At 42.1% G+C, this 20478-nt stretch overlaps 1 protein-coding gene across 4 annotated transcripts in view; it reads right to left on the reverse strand.

The window, feature by feature from the left end:
- EXOC2 (exocyst complex component 2) overlaps positions 1-20478 on the reverse strand; it is a 118486-nt gene that overhangs the window by 84513 nt on the left and 13495 nt on the right. For all 4 annotated transcript variants that reach the window (XM_070464149.1, XM_020884222.2, XM_070464151.1 and 1 more), the window contains exons 2-4: positions 10031-10188; positions 5451-5627; positions 2752-2878 (exon numbers count right to left, since the gene is read on the reverse strand). In XM_070464149.1, the coding sequence (XP_070320250.1) occupies positions 2752-2878; positions 5451-5627; positions 10031-10148 (422 nt within the window). In that variant the 5' untranslated portion in view covers positions 10149-10188. The remainder of the gene's footprint in view (positions 1-2751; positions 2879-5450; positions 5628-10030; positions 10189-20478) is intronic.

Genomic DNA, 20478 nt, shown 5'->3' on the forward strand with positions numbered 1-20478 from the left:
GTGCACCTGGGAAACCACCGGGCAGAGAAGGGACCGGTGGGGCGGCTCCCAGCACTCCTCACTGCCCACCCTGCCTGCCCCCTGGAATTCCCTCTCAACTGGTTTAACATTTCACTGTTTTTTCCCATTAATGAATGAATTAAATAAAAGCTTGGAAATGTCTGCACTTTGTTTTTGTATGACAGTCAAGCTTCTACCTTTTTTAAAACTATCCTTTAGTTATTCCATGGCTGAGCAAATTATTATTGAAACTTTCAAGGAACAGCTTGGAAGAAATATTACGGTAAATTTTATCACCATTTGAGCACTTGTTGAATGTACATATTACTATTTTAAGATTTGAATACAATTTATCACCCTGAAATCCTAAGTCATGAAAAGGCTTTTCTCCTGGGCAGAAGAGCACTGACTAATACGCTGTGAGCGCACACCCGCCCCCCTCACCCCACCCGCTCAAACACATGCCCCGACACAGGCCCCTGCCTGCAGACTCCCAGTCACCCTGCAGGCAGCGGGAGGGCCCGGAGCCAAGTGAGAGAAGGGCTTGGACCCAACTCACTCCTTCAGAGGAGAAAGAAAAACCATTTCCAAAGAGTCGGGCACTTTCAGTGCCTTCTGGCTGGTCACCATTACATAAGGATTACCCTGAAACCTATTCAGAAAGAGGGCTCTACAGGATGGGAGGGGGTTTGGGGGAGAATGGATACATGTATATGTATGGCTGAGTCCCTTCACTGTTCACTTGAAACTACCACAACATTGTTAATTGGCTATACCCCAATACAAAATAAAGTTTAAGGTTTGAAAAATAAAATAAAGGAAGAGGGCAGTTAAGAGAGAGCTCAAGCCCCCTTCACGGCTAGTGGCAGCAGCAGTAACAAGACAATCAAAAGGTGAGAGGACATGAAAAGGTAAAGAGATTAAACTGCGGTGGATTACAGGACAAACTTAAACTCAAGGAAATCATTTTATGATAGTGAAAGTCACTCAGTCGTGTCCGACTCTTCATGATCTCTTGGACTATACAGTCCATGGAATTCTCCAGGGGATCTTCCCAACCCAGGGATCAAACCTACATCTCCCGCATTGCAGGCATATTCTTTACCAGCTGAGCCACAAGGTAAGTTCATTTTATGACAGGAAATAACCAATTTAATCCTAACTTTGATAGTTCTGTCTAGTTCAGTTCAGTTCAGTCGCTCAGTCGTGTCCGACTCTTTGCAACCCCATGAACTGCAGCACGCCAGGCCTCCCTGTCCATCACCAACTCCCGGAGTTTACTCAAACTCATGCCCATCGAGTCAGTGATGCCATCCAGCCATCTCATCCTCTGTCGTCCCCTTCTCCTCCTGCCCCCAATCCCTCCCAGCATCAGGGTCTTTTCCAATGAGTCAGCTCTTCACATGAGGTGGCCAAAGTACTGGAGTTTCAGTTTCAGCATCAGTCCTTCCAAGGAACACCCAGGACTGATCTCCTTTAGGATGGACTAAGGCTCAAACAAAAGTCACAATGTATTCCTATACTCCTGTGGGAATCTTTTCCAGAAGAACCCCCCCAGAGGGCCCTTCTGCTCCATACTGCATGTGGCGGACCTTAGAAAGAAGCAGAATCCAGGGCGCTGAAGCAGGCCACTGGAGGATTTACTCTCAACCACAAGGTCCCCTTGTGCAAGAAAATCTGTTCAAATAAAGACCCAGCAATTACCTTTCTTTCCTGGATGTTCTTAATCCTTAAACTCTTAATTTATCAGGCACCGAAACCCTTAAAACACCTCCAGAATGACCCATGGTGGCTAAAGAGCTTCACAGCTGTGACCCAGAACAGTCCATGCTCACTAAAACCTGACTTTTAAAAACCTCAGGGCTTTTTCAAAACAGGACAACGTCCCAAGACACATACGTGCTCCCTCCCTCTCAGCTGGCACAAATGCCAGCAGGGGAAAAGCAGCCTGCTGGTGGCTTACTGGTGGTCTTCAAGTGTAGGCTTGAAGGTTAAATACATAAAGGTTAATGGACAACCTTCCCCATTCCTAGAGAAACCTAAAGAAGCTATGGCTAATAGGCTAGGGGATTACTCTGTCAGTGGCAGAAGTGTTTATAGAGCAACACTCGGTATCATTATCACCAACAAAGTCGCCAAGGCCAAGAGACAAATCAGGACTTGACGTGCAGGGGAGCTCAGGCAGGAAGACGCAGGGACAAAGGCACCGAAGTGGAAGCTGTGAGCATGGCACTTGGAATTAAGAACCAGGAATTCTGGATCTGGTCCAAGACATTTGGAAAGATACCATTTACCTGCCGTAATTCTGGTAAAGTAAGTCTGAATTAAGTATGAATTACAGGTAGAGAACGTAAACAAAATGACAAGACTACACTGGGTCTAATTACTGTCAAATATTTCCTGAAAAATCAAGCACATAGAAAATTCTATTTTAATCTCAGATACCATCTAAATATTTAAACTTACCAGCTCCAGACAACACACTAACTCTCGTATCATTCGAAGTATTCGTTATTAAAAATTTCAAAATACATTTTTCCTTCACAGAATGAAAACTCAAAAACTAAAGAGGTAGGTAGGTTTTGCCAACATTTTAATTGGAACATTCACTCTAGCAGGCTCCAGAAATGACACTGATTCCCAACGACAGAGGCATCTTCAGTCGTGCTTCCCTGCATGTTTCTGGAGCCTGAACACATGAAACTCTTCAGCATGTGGAAAGCAAGACAACTGAGGTGAGGCAGTACTCACTTTTCAATCTCGATGCCGAGTGGGTTGGCAGGACGCAGGGACAATGGAGGAATCCCTTTATTCCTGTCGGTGCGCATGTCATAGTAATTCATCTCATCAACCCACACAGCGGACTGATCCAAAATGCCTACCAAAACAAGGAGCACAGACTTAACAGGATATACACCCCCCAGGCACTGTCTAAATCTTACTATATTGCTTTCCTGTTTTAAGACCTAACACAAAATGAATACCAAAGTAATTTTTTAAGATCTGATGGCATAAAAGCTTTAATTTTTTTCTTAATTAAAGCACTAAAAATACATAAAAAGGCAGAAACAACAGCTCTTTATTGTAATGTACATTATTCGATACAGAAGATAAATTAACATCTGAGAAAAAGCTCTGCTAAAACACATGTATTTTACAAATAATAAGCAGTACAGTTACTCTGGTATATCAGCAAAGTATCCGACAATTCCTTATATAAAGAAATCAGTCAAACACCTTCCAAGGAATGCATAGCTTATGTGATAGAAATGACTGAGACATTCAGGAAAAACAAAATGCCATCTCTGAAAGCAGCACCCTCTCTCACATGACTGAGCCCTTTGTCACTCTCCCTGGCAGGCACTTCCCAGGGTCCCCTCTCAGACCCAGGGCATGGGCAGGGAGCTGGGTGAAGCGGAGTGCAGGGCGGGGCCAGAGCCCCCTGAAGGAACAGCTCTGGGCCCAGGCAGCCTCCAGTGGCAGGACTCCTTGTGAGCCCTCTGTTTCAATCAGCACCACATTTGCGCCAGAATGCAAGAAGGCTGTCAGAGGGAAGTGCAGGTCCAGGCGCTCCCAAGTGCGGTTTCGTAAGCCTTTCCTGAGCCTGTACATGCTAAGTCCTGGGCAGAGCATTTTAGAATAAAGTCAATACTTGATAATAAGTTCTCTTTATCTGCTGTATAAACATGATACAAGATGGTACTAGATTCTGTCAAAATGTTTCGACAAAATCAAAAAGGTTCCTCCAGAAAACTGAAAACAAGCTCCTACTTTGTAATTTCACATTTCAGTTTTCAAAGACATTAAACAAAATTAAGCAAAAATAAGAATACTGTGCATATAAAAATGTATACATGTATTTGCATACACATTTGTATACCTATGTACAGGTCTTCCCTAGTGGCTGAGACAGTAAAGAATTCGCCTGCAATGTGGGATACCTGGGTTCAATCCCTAGGTTGGGAAGATCTCCTGGAGAAGGGCATGGCAACTGCAGTATTCCTGTCTGGAAAATCCCATGGACAGAGGAGCCTGGCGGGCTGCATCCACTGGGTCACAAAGACGTGGACATGATGGAGCGGCTAAGCACAGTACAGCAAGTACCTATGTGTAAATTACATTTTGAATCTTCCCTTAAATCCCTCAAATTTTTATTAAAAAAATTAAAAATCATTTCTGTATTAAAAACTTTAACAATATAATGGTAAAGAAAGGTTTTATGCTCTAAGACAGAAAACAATACTTGCAAAATTCTTTGCTTTTCACTATGAGAGAAGTATGGCCCAGGTGTAAGTATGCCTGTGATAGCTCCACATCATTTAAGTATTTATCTGCGGACCATGTGCCAGCCACTACAAGGCCACATTATTTAAGTATTCATCTGCAGACCATGTGCCAGCCACTACAAGACCACATTATTTAAGTATTCATCTGCAGACCATGTGCCAGCCACTACAAGGCCACATTATTTAAGCATTCATCTGTGGACCGTGCTCCAGCCACTACAAGGCCACAGAGACAAAGCAGGGAGGCGCTGCGCGCGGAGAGCCCGAGGAGCTGAAACGGTCATTTACGGGGCACTTACTCCGACTCCACGTGAGGGGTTACACTGAGCACTTCCCTGAATGCCCTAACTCATCAGTCCTCTGGCATAGGTGGCCCTGGGACTGCACTCCCACCCCCAGCTGGGGGCTGTGTGTATGAGAAGTCATGTCTGACTCTTTGCGACCCCATGGACTGTAGCCCGCCAGGCTGCTCTGTCCATGGGACTCTCCAGACAAGCACACTGCAGTGGGCTGCCATTTCCTCCTCCAGGGACCATCCTGACCCAGGGACTGAACCTGCGCCTCCTGTGTCTTCCGCATTGGCAGGCAGGTTAGGTAGCACTGTGCCACAGCTGAGGGCTGCCCCTAGACTATCCAGAGTCCTGTCTCACACCAAGCTCCGCCCCAGGCAAGGAAGTGCAGGTAAGTGCACAGAGGGAACCCAGAGCTGCCTGGGGCAGGAGCAGCGGGCTGTTCTAATCTGGAGGCGAGAGGCACACCTATGCCATCAACGTCTTGTCCAGGCCACAAACGCAGGAAGGGAAGAAAAATGAAACATTATTTAGATGATATTACTGGCTAATTTGTATCACAGAAAGAAATGCCATTATTGTATTCAAGATCAAGAAACTAAAACTGGTATTTTGGCATGTTAAATGTGCAGACTTTATAAAGAACTTAAAACAACATTTCTTCTAAGGATTATCATCCTTAGGGTTTATTGTTAGCTCAGTAAACTACTTTTTCAAAAGTAACACAAATTATAACCAATATCCTATTCCTAAAGAAAGAAACAAACTGAATCTGAGAGTAAGTAAATTTTATACTAATTTACCAATTGTCAATTTTAAAAGACAAAACCCAATTTCAATATACTCGTGAGAGAAAAGTCACAGGAGATGATACCTATTTTCTCAGGTTTGAGCAGCTTGAAAGACACTGTGGAGGTTCCTTTGCCACCCGACTTGGTCGTGACGATAATATCTCCTTTGTCATTCTTGGCCTGTCCCACTCGACACACTATTTTACTTGCAGACATCCACTCTGCTGTCAGGAGGCAATTATGCCCACAAATTGTCAGACCTGAAAGTAAAAGCATGCACTGTAACAAAGTCCAAAACAACAACTATGTCCATGAAAAGACAATTCTGTTAGTGTCACTAGGCCTTTTTCATGAACTGAAAAGCAAATACAGAAATAACATATCCTGGTTCATTAGTTATTCCCATTTTTTTAATATATCCAATATTATTTGCAAATAAACTACAGTCTCTACTGAATTCTGTCTCATCTGTTTTTTCTCTAATATTTAAGACTTCCTTTAGATTACATTTAATTTTCTTCAAACATCAGTGGAATAAGGAACTAATAACCATAACAATGGCTAGGCATTCCAGATTACTCTATAAGAATCTTAAATTGCTTTCATAGGAATTAGAAAGGAAATTATTGCTATTTTTAGAAGCCTAAAGTATATTATTAATAAATGTGTACATTATTCTCTAAAAAAAATTTACCATTTTCCTAACAACAGTCTGCACACACTTTTCCTGGTGTTTAGTTACATGTAATATTATAGAAGGAACTAAAACAAACTTCATGTTAAGCACAGCCTGGAGTCTGCTGAGTCAGTAAGTATTCTCAGGCATTACTGGATTACTAGTGCATTTTTCATACCTGCATATCACTCCCGCAATGGAGTCGGTCCACGCTGCCTCAGTGTTTTCCTAAAGGTCCTGTCGCTACAGTACACTCTGCTCCAAAAGCTCAGCCCATGCCTGACATCTCTGCCCACCCCACATGAACTGTGGGGCAGTAAACACACGAGGAAGACGTGGCTCCAGCAGGGCACCAACATCCCCCCATACACTTCTCTACAGAACACACACCAGTGTGGGAAACATTCAGGGAGAAAAGAGACCAAAGTGTATGTGGCAAACACATGCACCTTTTCTTCTCATAATCTAACTTCTGATACTGCTTAGCAGTCAAGTTTGGCAAATGTAATATTTTTTTTAAACATCAGATACCAGAACACCTCAACTTATGCCAAATTCAGTTTAAAAAAATGTAGCGAGGGATTAAAGTCATCTTTTGTTACAACTTAAAGCACTATTTAGTAAGAATGCTATATTAACCATAAAAGAATAAAAACTCCATTCTACTTATCGAAATAATTACTGAAAATAATTATAAATTATAATAATTTATTGAAATAATATTCAACCCTGAATATTCACTGGAAGTACTGATGTTGAAGCTCCAATACTTTGGCCATCTGACGCGAACAGTCGATTCATTAGAAAAGACCCTGATGATGGGAGAGACTGAGGGCAGGAGGAGAAGAGGGTGGCAGAGGATGAGATGATTGGATGGCATCACCAGCTCGATGGACATGAGCTTGAGCGAACTCTGGATGATGGTGAAGGACAAGGGAGCCTGGTGTGTTGCAGTTCATGGGGTTGCAAAGAGTCAGATAAAGACTAAGTGAATAATAACTGAAATAATTAATTTCAGAGATTTTCCTACAAGATCTATTATTATTTATTCATGTAAGAAATTTAGTTTTTCTTGAAAGTTCCTTTAGAATTTTCTATTTTTTTTTAATGTGATGACATTTACATATTTTAAAATGCACTCGTAACTCAAAATTATTTTTCAAAATGGGAGTGTTTATTAGTTTTCCTGATACTTAATTTTTATTATGAAAAATTTAAGCAATTTAAGAAGTTGTCAGCACCCCTGGAACATTTTTCCATGTCCAAGATAAGCCTGAAAAACACTTCAATACATATTTGCTCATTTTTGTGCACACATTCAACAGACTATGTATTTAAATAAATGGAAAATGTTTTAATTTATGAACTGTTTAATTACAGATGCTGGATATTTTGATATCACTCTAGGTCAATACATAAGCTGATATTTTTAAATTTTATAATATCAAGATTTTGTGATTTAAATAACTTCAGAAAGGAAATAACCCAATGATAAATATCAGGTCTCAAAGTATTTAAGTTCCTAATATAAGTTCATTGTTGGGGAGCTACCTTACATTAAAACTGAGAAAAGGGAGATTTCAGATACACAGACAAAGCTGTAAAAACACACCCAGACGAGCAGACACACGACAGCGACAATGGTCCAAGTCTGAAGGAAAGGAGCCACAGTAATAGTTTGCTCATCTGGTTGTAGCTGTTATTAAGGTTCCTCAGATTTAATATGCCCTGTATTTCAACTAAAAAAAAATAATCATCATCATCATCATCATATAATTTAAAACAGATTTAAACAGGTCATTTTAAATGTTATGGAAATTAAATAAAACCATAAGATCTATTTCTTAAGCATATTCTGTTAAGGAATCTGCTTCATGAAATCTAACATTTTTAAAAAATACCTTGTAGAATTCCAAATAAAGTGTTTTTAAAGTGTTTTATTTGGCTAGTAATAGATGTCATCAGAGTTAAAAATGTTTAAATTATTTCATAGGTTAAATCTGCTTTTTAAAAAAATGGTTTCTTTGCAATACCTGGACAAGCTGAAAGCTGAACTAGCAGGATTAAAGAAGCCCAAAGCACTTGGCCCAGCAGTAATCACACTCCTGAAGCTAGCATGAAGTCCGCACCCACGCAGGCCTGTGGCAGCACCACGCGGGCGCTCAGGGGCCACCAGTGAAACTGCAGGACAGAACTGCCAGCTAGACGGTCATTTCCAAGAATTCTAGGGATGTTTCCACTTTTATAAAGAACAAACTGGAATGAGTTTTGTCAAGAACCAAGACTACCTTCATAAGAGTAATAAACTTAAGTTTTATTTACTTAACAACCACAAACTATAGCTAAAGAAAACAACATAAAATGAGACATATTTAAGTAACACTAGTGAAAAGAACAAGCTGGGAAAGGCAAGACTCAATAACTAAACGTGGTACCCAACTCCAGTCAGCTTTCTCCTCTGCGAGGGATTTCTGGGCAGCCATAAAACAACGTCAACAGAAACAAGTGCCAACTCATAACCTCTAGTATATAACCATGTTGCTGTTGTTCAATTGATAAGTCATGTCTGATTCTCTGCAATCCCATGGACTGTAGCATGCCAGGCTCCCCTGTCCTTCATCATCTCCTGGAGTTTGCTTAAACTTGTGTCCATTGAGTCAGTGATGCTGTCCAACCATCTCATCTTCTGTTGTCCCCTTCTCCTCCTACCCTCAATCTTTCCCAGCATCAGGGTCTTTTTCCAATGAGTCGGCTCTTTGCATCAGATGACCAAAGTGCTGGAGCTTCAGCTTCTGCATCAGTCCTTCCAATGAATATTCAGGCTTGATTTCCTTTAGGACTGACTGGTTTGATCTCCTTGCTGTCCAATGGACTCTCAAGTCTTCTCTAGCAACACAATTTGAAAGCATTGATTCTTTGGTGCTCAGCCTTCTTTACGGTCCAACTCTCAATCCATGCAGGACTACTAGAAAACCCATAGTTTTGAGTATGCAGACCTTTGTTGGCAAAGTGATGTCCCCATTTTTCAATATGCTGTCTAGGTTTGTCATAGTTTTCCTTCCAAGGAGCAAGCGTCTTTTAATTTCATGGCTGCAGTCACTGTCTGCAGTGATTTTGGAGCCCAAGAAAATAAAATCTGTCACTGCTTCCACTTTTTCCCCTTCTGTTTGCCATGAAGTGATGGGATTGGATGCCATGATCTCAGTTTTTTGAATCTTTTGAGTTTCAAGCCAGATTTTCCATTCTCTTTCACCCTCATCAAGAGGCTCTGGTTCCTTCATAAATTAAGAAATGAGTCAACAGAATGTCTGAATCCAAATAAATTAAAGTGGGAAATCAGAATACATATTCAGAAGCACATACTGAGGTGCCTCCCTTCCTCACCCTGAATGTATCTGCACAACCTCACAGAGTTCACAACTGACCTCACAATGACATTGATGGTTTGCTCTCTACCCACAGGTGTTAAGTTTACAGACAGCATGTGGCTGTAAGTCTGGAGCCTTGGTGATCCCCACCCTGAAGGGTATCTTTGTGTAGACAGGTGGCCTGCAGGTCCCAGGTGTGGCCAGGCGGAAAGTACAGGGTCCTCCAGGTAGAGGGAATCTGGATTTGGTTCCAAGAGCCCTAAGGACCTGAAGAGGAACACAGACGGCCGTTCGAGGAGACGGAGCAGAGCTGGGCAGCTGCACCGGCAACCCAGGCAGGAGAAGCCAACACTGAGCAGCAAGACAGCGCCCCACGGCCGGGGTCTGCCTCAAGGACCAGGAGAAAGACAACACAGGCAAAAGTTGATAAAACAATGATTTTAACAAAAAATCAGAAAACCAAATAATTCTTTCATTTCCATCCAGATAGCCCTGCACAGACCTCAGGGGTGTTTTTCTGTCACCTTCATTATTTCCAAACAGTGAACTGGCATCTTGCTTCAGCTGCCAACATAAAGATGCCTTTACTATGAACACACAGCATCGGCCCCGCCCTTACCTATGAGGTCAGCTGGCCCAGTCCCCAGGTTTTCCCCTCTAATCGTGACCTTCGTCCATGGGATGCCTTCATTTGGAGAGATGCCTGTCACAAGAGGGGGCTGTCGGGATCGAGACATTGTGCTTGCTGAAGAAACGAGGTCAAGCTACAGAAGCAACCTATTAAAAGAAAAGCAAGAGTTAGTGCTGACTGAGGCCAGCATCCACCAGGCATGTCAGAGGCACACGTGCAGTGCCAAACCCCGCCGTCTTCTTCATACATGGGCGCTGGGGTCCAGCGGCGGGTTAGCCCACTGGCCACACCTCCTGAACGTGAGCAACCCAGGACACGAGCTCGTACGGGGAGGGAAAGCAGGCAGATGGACTTCCACGTCCACAGGAAAGACAGACTGAGGCCTCCTGAGCTCCACCTCTGCCCCCCAGGTACATGTTGGAAGCGCCTCAAGGAGGACATTCTGACCTGAACAAATTCCTAAAAGTTAAAGAACGTCTCCATTCTCATAGGTGTATGGAATTTCATCTTGTTTTCGTATTAGACTTAGCTTAGCAACTTCTAAATGTGTTCAGATCAGCACACTGACATTTCCAACGCACAGGCAGGAGCAGCGACTTGCCGACTGTCCCAGTGTGGGGCAGCACAGGCGACGCTCCCGAGGCCAGGTGCTCTGCTCTGACTAGTGCTCCCACAGCCTAATTCACTCCGTTTTCAGGTACAGACACTGCAGTCGGTAAGAGAGCTCTCCACAGGGCTGCAACTACAATCAAGAAGATAATCCCGGCAAAGCAGCACTCCTAGTGCACAGTACACGTGTCCAACTCTTTGCAACCCCGTGGACTGCAGCCCGCCAGGCTCCTCTGTCCTATGGGATCCTCCAGGCAAGAATACTGGAGTGGGTTGCCATAGCCTCCTCCAGGGATCTTCCTGACCCAGGGATCGAACCCAGTCTCTGTCTCCTGCATTGGCAGGCGGGCTCTTTACCACTAGCGCCACCTGGGAAGCCCAGTAAATGATGAGAACTCTTCAAGTGCTGAAGACTTTACCTGTCCCACAAGACGAGGGGAAGGTGGGCTCAGAGGAAAAGCACTGAGAACTTGCTGGATGCCTGTCTTTTTATGGGGTAATAAGTTAGACTGTGGCCCCTGCCTTTACCCTGCCATCAGCCAGGTGAGAAGTTCAATATCTGATGTGACTAAACAGAGAGGACCAGGACTCAGGGACATCAGGCACGGGGGGAGGAGGGTGCCCACCCTCTAGCCTAACTCCACCCTGTTCGGGCAACAACAGCCACTCTGGAGAAGCTAAGGCGCCTTGAGAAGAGGGAACCAAAGACTCCAACATGGAAGGTCCTCCCGAGAAGAAGGCCTCATGCAGCCACATCACCCAGAGAAAAGCCAGACATAGACCAATTCTGCCCATGCACAGACGAGACAAACAGCTGTCACAGCCTTGTCCTAAAATACTCAAGGACAGACAAAAACTGTAATGTGGTCAGGGAAGATGCGAGAGGTGAAAGATCTAAAACAAGGCCCAGAGGAAACAGAGATAAGGCTGGTGGTGTGGGCTAAAGTGCTTCCCCCAGACTTGTGTTGAAGTCTGTCTCTGTGTCTCACTGTGCACACTTCTTGTTGAACCCACGGTAGGCAAGGCGTGAGCCAGGAAGCTGGAAGGCGGTGCGAGGAGCTGCAGGAGCTGCAGACATGCTTCTTCTCTCCTGGCTGATGCAGCAGCTGTCAGCAGCAGCCATAACATAACTCCAAGCACTTTCCAGGTGGCGCTTATATACGCTTACAGAACGAAAGTAGCCTGTGGCCAAGCAAGCGCCTCATGACGTGCACAGGCAGTGTGCAGTGCCGTTCTGATCTCAGCCATCCACAGTCATTACTTACAGAACGTGGGGAGAGCAGGAGAGGCCCTGGGGAGAGAAAGCCTGGCCGTGCAGCCCTGGACAATCGGCTCTTTCTCTACCAAGTCCTGACGCAGGACCTCAGAGAGTGCCTGTGTTTAAGAGCCAGGACTCTAAAGGCCGTCCTCTTTAGACGAGGTCACTAGGGCGGGCTCTGATCCCACAGGACCAGCGTCCTCACGAGAAGAGGAGTGAGGACCATACGAGGACACAGGGAGAAGGTGGCGCCTCTGGGTCCAGTAGGAAGGCCTCCGGAGAAGCCAGTCCTGTGACACCCTGATCTTGGACTTCTAGCCTCCAGATCATGAGAAAATAATGTCTGTTGTTTCAGCCTACTGTACTCTGTTATGGCATCCCCAGCAAATGAACACACTGGATAACAGAAAGAAAAAAAAAAAAAATCACCCTTCAAAAGTACTGTAAACTTTGATCCCAAATTAAGTATATGCAGAAGAAGAAAACTCTTATGCTTAAAAGAACAAGATGCCATGAAAAGGAATCAATCCAAGAATAAAAGCTCTTGAAATCTTCAAAAGAGGCAAAAGAAACAAGATTTATATTGTCCTGTCGATGTAGGAACTGACTGTCGGTTTAACCAAAGTGGTTATAAGGCTGCAAATAAGCAGGTGTGTTTCTGGGAAAAGGGGGAAGGAGTTTTAAATTTCATCCAGAAGTGACCATCAAGATACTGGCAGATCAGTCACGGCGCCTGGAAACATGGAGGTGGTGCTGGCAGAGAGTTCAGCAAGTCTGGGGTGTGGGGGACAACAAGGAGATGATGAGCCTTTGCCTCTGGGTTCTGGTAGGAGACGCAAAACCCAAGGAGTGTCTTCACTTTCCACAAGCCCTAGTACCATCTGTACATGTTCCTCATGACAGCCCAGTATCAGGGCTGCCAAACCAGAGAGAGCAACCCTTTCAGTAAAGGGCTGGGCTTCTGAGCCAGATGCCATCAGTTTGTCTCCTCTGGAAAAAGCGAGGGAGCTGGAGACTGGGTTTAATCACGCCTGTGTAACTCATTTAACATAATTAAAACAGCAAACAACAGCAGCAAAAGGTGTAGGGCCAGAGGACTTTACCATTCATCCAATAAACCAAATATGCAAGCCGAGGTTATCTTGCGCTCCCCTCCCTCCCCTCACACACCGTGAATCAAGCAGTCAGAACCCCCAGCAGAGTGCTAGGTCAACTGCTTCTCTGCCTAGATACCAAAGCCAGCCAGGGCCTACCTGGTCACTCTGTCCCTACGAGCCCTCCCCTGCAATCCACCCTCAGCAAACACCAGAATCAATTCTCCAAATTACAGGTCTAATCATCACTCCTGATTAAAAAACCACCTGCATGACACCCACTGCTCAGTGGTCTCCAGTGCACACAACAGCCTCAGCACTTATTGAAACCTGTTGCAATCAGACTTGTCTACCCTGCCGGGCATCCTCATCTTCTCTGTCATCCATCTGACACTAACTACACTAGCCCACTCACTTCTTATGAACTACCAAGTTCTTTTATGCCTTCCTGATTTCATTTACCTTATTTCAACTAAATGGAATGTCTTTCCAAGTTTGTTAAATCCTTACCAATATTTTAAAGTCAAGTTTAAATGTTACTGTCTCACTGTGTCATCTACCAACTACGCCAATTATCTCGCTGTTCTCACTGTTCACTGAACCCAGGGTAGGCAAGGTGCACGGAGAAGCTGGAAGAAAACTTGAGAAGCTGTAGGAACTGCCGACACGTTTATTCTCTCCTGACTGGTGCAGCAGCCATAATGTAGCCGCAAGGGATTTTCAGGTGGAGCTCATAAGCTTACAGAACAAAAGTAGCCCGTGGTCCAGCGCACATGTGCGGTGCTACATCAAGACGAACGTGCGCAGTGTGCTGTGAGTGATCTCAGTGGTTACACGACCACGCATTTACAAAACAAGGGGCGAGAGCGAGGGCTGTGGGGCAACAGAGCCTGACCACCACCCTCTTGGCTGACTGGCTCTCTCCCTCAGGTCACTTTCTCTAAAAAGGCTCCAGGATCCCTCCTTCCAGAGCTTCATCCTGCTGTGAAACAGAACTGAAATTAAAATACCTCTGGACTCAAAAAAAAAAAAAAGCATGTGCATGTGCACACGCACACACACACGCACACACACACACACGTACAAAACATAAACAACTAGGACAGACAATTCAGTTTACTCCCAATTTTCTAAATCCATTTTGAAGGCATTTACAGAGGATCATAGTCTTACTTCTGGCATCCTCAAAGTTTGTCCAAGTAAAACAAAGTGGTGTCTGGTAATAATAGGTAATTATCTGGGCCACAATGGACAGTCATGAATCACAAGCACAAAATCTATTTTCTTATTTATGACTGAAGAAGTACAGCTCTATTCCAGACACACACATCAATGGCAGCTGAAAATCCAGTGTTCATTACATTGGTTCATAAGCAAAAATTAAATGGCATTCCCTTACCATGATGCATCATCTACATATCTTCAAGCATGGACAAACCATTACCTCAGGCAGATCAGTAAGCCATTTAACTTACAAATATAAGAGTATCTGCTTTCTACATTCCAACATCCACAATGTACATGACAGTACCCACCCACAAGGTATGCACTCCGTAATTATTTATGGAATGAATCCTGGAAGATGTCTCTTTTCAACCCACCCCCAATTAGAACCATTCTGCATTACAGATAATGTTTTCATATTTAAAATCAGAAATATATGAAATACATTACTATCATTCTCAAGAAGGAGTAAACAATTTAGTTTATGAACATTTTCAGTTTCATAACTCATGCTAAATTAACTAGGATATTTTTAAAGGGAAACTTTCATCTATAGTTGTCTTTAAGTGCCTACGGCTTTTCCTCACAAGCATTTAACAAATGTGATAAAGCAATAGTCTGAAATTCTGTCATAAGATCTTTCTTATATAAATACGCTGAATAGAGGTTAACAAAAGTCTGACTTTGCTCTCATAACCCTCATTTTTTAATTAAAACAATATCTAGCCTTTACAATATACAGCCATATAAGAGTGAAAGAGGTAAGGAATAAAAAGTGCACCTGTCTAAAATTACACACCACAAGCTAATTTTACCTTTTGAAAGCAGAATGACAGAGGCAGGAGGTAAAGGAGCTATTATTACCACGTAGGGAAAATTATTACAGATACAGAAGAAGCCATTTTTAAGGCACTATCCTTACCCAAGCACACTAATAATAAAGGATTCCGTGATACAAATAGACAAACGATAAAGTCTGATAGCACTGGAGCAGAACTTCACACACACACACACAGGCACGGGCAGAGGAGTCACAAATCATTACACACTGGCTCTTAGCCTTAGCTCCACACTTAAAACCTGTTAGGTACCAAACAGGGTTACAGGTTTGCTAAAAAGGAATCATACAAAAATCTGCTGTGTTGCTAAACAGAATGTAGTTTCTAAACATTTTTAGTTTCACAACTCATGCCAAATTAACAAGGGTATTTTTAAAGGAAAGCTTTCATCTATAGTGGTCATTAAGTGCCTAGAAAGAAAATAACCCATTTAAAATCACACCAAAAAGAATAAAATACTTAGGAAAAAGCTTAACTAAGGAGGTGAAAGACCTATACTCTGAAAACTATAAAACATTGATGAAGGAAACTGAAGATGATACAAAGAAATGGAAAGATATCCCATGTTCATGGACTGAACGAAATAATTTTAACAAAATGTCTGTACTATCCACATCAATATACAGATTTAAAGCCATTCCTATCAAATTCCTATCCATGACATTTTTCATAGAACTAGAACAAACAATAATAAAATGTGTATGGAACCACAAAAGACTTCATATAGTCAAAGCACTCTTGAGAAAGCACAGAGATGGAAGAATCATGCTCCAACTTGAGACTGCACTACAAAGTGACTATACTAGCATAAAAACAGATACACATGTCAACAGAACAGAACAGAGGGCCCAGAAATATACACAGTTATTCATGACACAGCAGGCAAGACTACACAATGGGAAAGACTGCCACTTCAGTAAATGGTATTGAGAAAACTGGACAACTACATGCAAACAAACAAAATTACATTTTCTCACACCATAAACAAAAATTCAAAATGGATTAAAGATCTATATGTAAGAAAACACAAAAATTGCACTCTTTCACATTGATTTTAGCAGTGTTTTTTTTGTCTCTGTCTTCTCAGCAAGGGAAACAAAAGCAAAAATACGCACATGGAACTACATCAAACCAAAAAGCTCTTGCAAAGCAAAGGAAACCATCATCAAAACAAATTTGTAACCTACTGAACATAAGATGTTTGCAAATAATATGTCTAATATGGGTTAATATACAAAATATATTCACACAACTCAATATCAAACAAACAACCGGAATAAAAACTGGGGAGAGGACTCAAAAAGGCATTTCCCCAAAGAAGACACGCGGATGTGAAGAGGCACGTGGAAAGACACTCAACATCACCGATCGAGTGCAAATCAAAGCCACAACAAGATGTCACCTCACATCTGTTAAAACGGCCCTCCTCAAACAGAGGAGCAGTGAGTGTTGGCCAGGATGTGAAGAACCCTCATGCACTGGGTTGGTGGGAAGGTAAGCTGGTGCTGCCACTACAGAAAACAGTATAGAGGTTCCTAAAAAAAAAAAAACAACTAAAAATAACTACCCTATGATTCAGAAAGTCCACCCTGGGCATATATCTGAAGAAAACAAAAACAATAATTCAAAAAGATACACGCACCTTGCCAAAGTTTATGGCAGCTTTATTTACAATAGCCAAGATATGAAAACAATCCAAGTATCCATCAACAGATAAACAGATATACAAGATGCGGGGTGTGTGGGTGTGTGTAGATATACACACACGTACATACAGACACACACACATTCACACACAATGGAACACTACTCACCTATTACACAGAATAAAGTCTGCCATTTGCAACAGCATGAATGGACCCATAGGGTATCATGTTTAGTGAAAAAAGTCAGACAAAGACAAATACTGTACTTTTCACTTATATGTGCGTGCTAAGGTACTTTAGTCATGTCCGACTCTTTACGACCCCATGGACTGTAGTCCACCAGGCTCTGCTGTCCATGGGATTCTCCAGGCAAGAATACTGGAGTGGGCTGCCATGCCCTTTTCCAGGGGATCTTCCCAACCCAGGAAACGAACCCACATCTCTTATGTCTCCTGTATTGGCACACGAATTCTTTACCAGTCTTGCCACCTGGGAAACCCTGACTTTTAAGTAGGATTTAACAAAGAAAGCAAATGAATGAAAACAACAAAACAGAAACAAACTCACAGATATGGACATCAAACCAGTGGTTGCCAGCAGTGAGGGGCGGATGGGATGAGTCTTATCAGGGATGGGGAGGAAGAGGTACAAACTACTACATATAAATCACAAGGATGCAATGTACAGAACAGGAAACACAGAGCTATTTTATAATAATGTTACATGGAGTACAATCTATAAATACTGAATCACTATGCTGTACATCTGAAACTAATACAATCAGTTCAGTCGCTTAGTCATGTCTAACTCTTTGCAACCCCATGGCCTGCAGCACACCAGGCCTCCCTGTCCTTCACCAACTCCCAGAGTTTACTCAAACTCATGTCCATTGAGTCAGTGATGCCATCCAACCATCTCATCCTCTGTCATCCCCTTCTCCTCCCACCTTCAATCTTTCCCAGCATCAAGGTCTTTTCAAATGAGTCAGTTCTTCGCATCAGGTGGCCAAAGTGTTAAGTTTCAGCTTCAGCATCAGTCCTTCAATGAATATTCAGGACTGATTTCCTTTAGGATGGACTGATTTGATCTCCTTGCAGTCCAAGGGACTCTCAAGAGTCTTCTCCAACACCACAGTTTAAAAGCATCAACTCTTCAGCACTCATCTTTCTTTATAGTCCAACTCACATCCATTCACGACTACTGGAAAAACCATAGCTTTGACTATACGGACCTTTGTTGGTAATGTCTCTGCTTTTTAATATGCTGTCTAGGTTGGTCATAATTTTTCTTCCAAGAAGCAAGAGTCTTTTAATTTCATGGCTACAGTCACCATCTGCAGTGATTTTGGAGAACCCCAAAATAAAGTCTCTCACTGTTTCCCCATCTATTTGCATGAAGTGATGGGACCGGATGCCATGACCTTTGTTTTTTGAATGTTGAGCTTTAAGTCACCTTTTTCACTCTCCTCTTTCACTTTCAAGAGGCTCTTTATAGTTCTTCTTCGCTTTCTGCCATAAGGGTGGTATCATCTGCATATCTGAAGTTACTGATATTTCTCCTGGCAATCTTGATTCCAGCTTGTGCTTCATCCAGCCCAGAGTTTCTCATGATGTACTCTGCATGTAAGTTAAATAAGTAGGGTGATAATATACAGCCTTGACGTACTCCTTTCCCTATTTGGCTAACCAGTCTGTTGTTCCATGTCCAGTTCTAACTGTTGCTTCCTGACCTGCATACAGATTTCTCAAGAGGCATCTAATACAATGCTATAAGGCAATTATTTGCTGCTGTTTAGTTGCTGAGTCATGTCTGACTCTTTTGTGACCCATGGACTGTAGCCTGCCAGGCTCCTCTATTCTTGCCTGGGATTTCCCAGGCACTGGAGTGGTCTGCCATTTCCTCCTCCTGGGGGTCTTCCTAAACTGCGTCTCCTGCATCGGCAGGCAGGTTCTTTACCACTGAGCCACCACGGAAGCCCAAGTCAATTATATTCAACTTAAAAAATTTGGAAATTTTAAAAAGCAATAATTCTGACATGTTTCCAGACTCATTTTAATTTACCAAGAAGTTTTCAACTACCTGCACCTGAGTGGGAATAAACAGGACTAAGAGGATCCATATGGGAATTAACAGACAATTCTCTCATTTCTTTTTATGGTGTTGATATGTTTACACGGAAAAAAAACATACACTTAAGAGTGATTTTTTTTTCACTAATGGACTAAAAAAGTCACTGTATCTTATAAATTGCTAGTCTAGTTCTTAGAGAATTATATTTAGTGGGACAGTAAAAACTACACTGAAACATTTCTAGATATAAGGAAGCACTATAATACTACATTCTGTCAATGATTTATTCTGTAGATACAATGAAAGTTAGAGCCTAAGTGTTTTCTTTGCTTCTCAGCACTGTTTCTCTAAAATAAAGAACTGGAAGAAGCTGAAATAAATTCTAAACTTGATGCCTTTTTTTTTTTAATGTGAAGTACTGGTTTACCACAGAGTTATCATTTTGTGGCAAATAAATTCCTTCCTACCTATAAGAACAAAGGACATCACACAAGAACAATAAGGGTATCTTCAAAAAGGTTTCAGACTGTCATTTAAATTTTATCTTTTTAGGTAAGTAATAGATCACATGGTAATCTAGATATATTTTAATAAACCAAAAATATTCCAAGCTATAGGTCTCTGAATGAAGCTTTGATAGAACCACCTCAAAAATTGAACATCTATTAATAGTTTGGAGCTCTGGGCTCTGAGCTGGGTTCTGGCACTGACAACTAAAAGCCCTGGGTTACTTTCATGTACTCTCAGTTTTCTCATCTGTATAAAAGGTGGTTGAATGAGATTACTGTTAAGGTCACTTTTTAGCTCTTGATTCTATGAAAGTCTTACTAATTAGGACAAAGGTTTTAAATTCAACTACTAATATAAGACTATAGAAACTGGCTTTCTTAGCTTTTAACAATTAAACTATAATAAAAGCATGTTGTTATTCATTTAAAAATCCTTGGACTTATTATAAAACATTTCTATATATCAGAAGAATCTGAATTTTTAAGATCCTATATTTCAATGTTAGGGTATTTGATAGCCTAATTGTTCCTTTCATTTCTGAAAGTTATATTGCAAAGACTCCAAAGTTATCTTTGCAATATAACTTTACTATCTAGGCTGCAAAGCTTTTACAGATACTTCTAGAAATAAATTATTAAAAGTAAACCATTATAATGGGCTTCCCTGGTGGCTCAGGCAGTCAAGAACCCACCTGCTATTGCAGGAGTCATAAGAGACGCACGACGCCAGCACAATGCCTGGGTTGGGGAGACTCCCTGGAGAAAGACGTAACAGTTCACTCCAGTATTCTTGCCTGGAGAATTCCAGGGACAGAGGAGCCTGGCAGGCTACAGTCCACGGGGTTGCAAAAGAGTAGGACACAACCTAGCAACTGAACAACAGCAAACCATAACAGTTACCACAGATTAAAATATACAATTATTTATTTTAAAAAACAAACCACAGGTTTTTTTTCATTTCCCCAGTTTCACTAAAGAAGAAACAGAGGAAGACATGAACAGACAGAGGGAAGGAAGGATAGGGGATGTAACATTTAGGTAAAAAGAGAGAATTTAATTATAGCTTAGAAATTCTCATTTAATTAATAAACCAAAGGAAAATGTGGAAAAGATACTAGAAACAAGCATGATAATGTCATTTCTGTGTGACGGCACAATAAAAAAAATATATATAGATCTTATAATTT

The sequence above is a fragment of the Odocoileus virginianus genome, unplaced genomic scaffold, assembly GCF_023699985.2.
Source record: "Odocoileus virginianus isolate 20LAN1187 ecotype Illinois unplaced genomic scaffold, Ovbor_1.2 Unplaced_Contig_19, whole genome shotgun sequence".
Taxonomy (NCBI): Eukaryota; Metazoa; Chordata; class Mammalia; order Artiodactyla; family Cervidae; genus Odocoileus; species Odocoileus virginianus.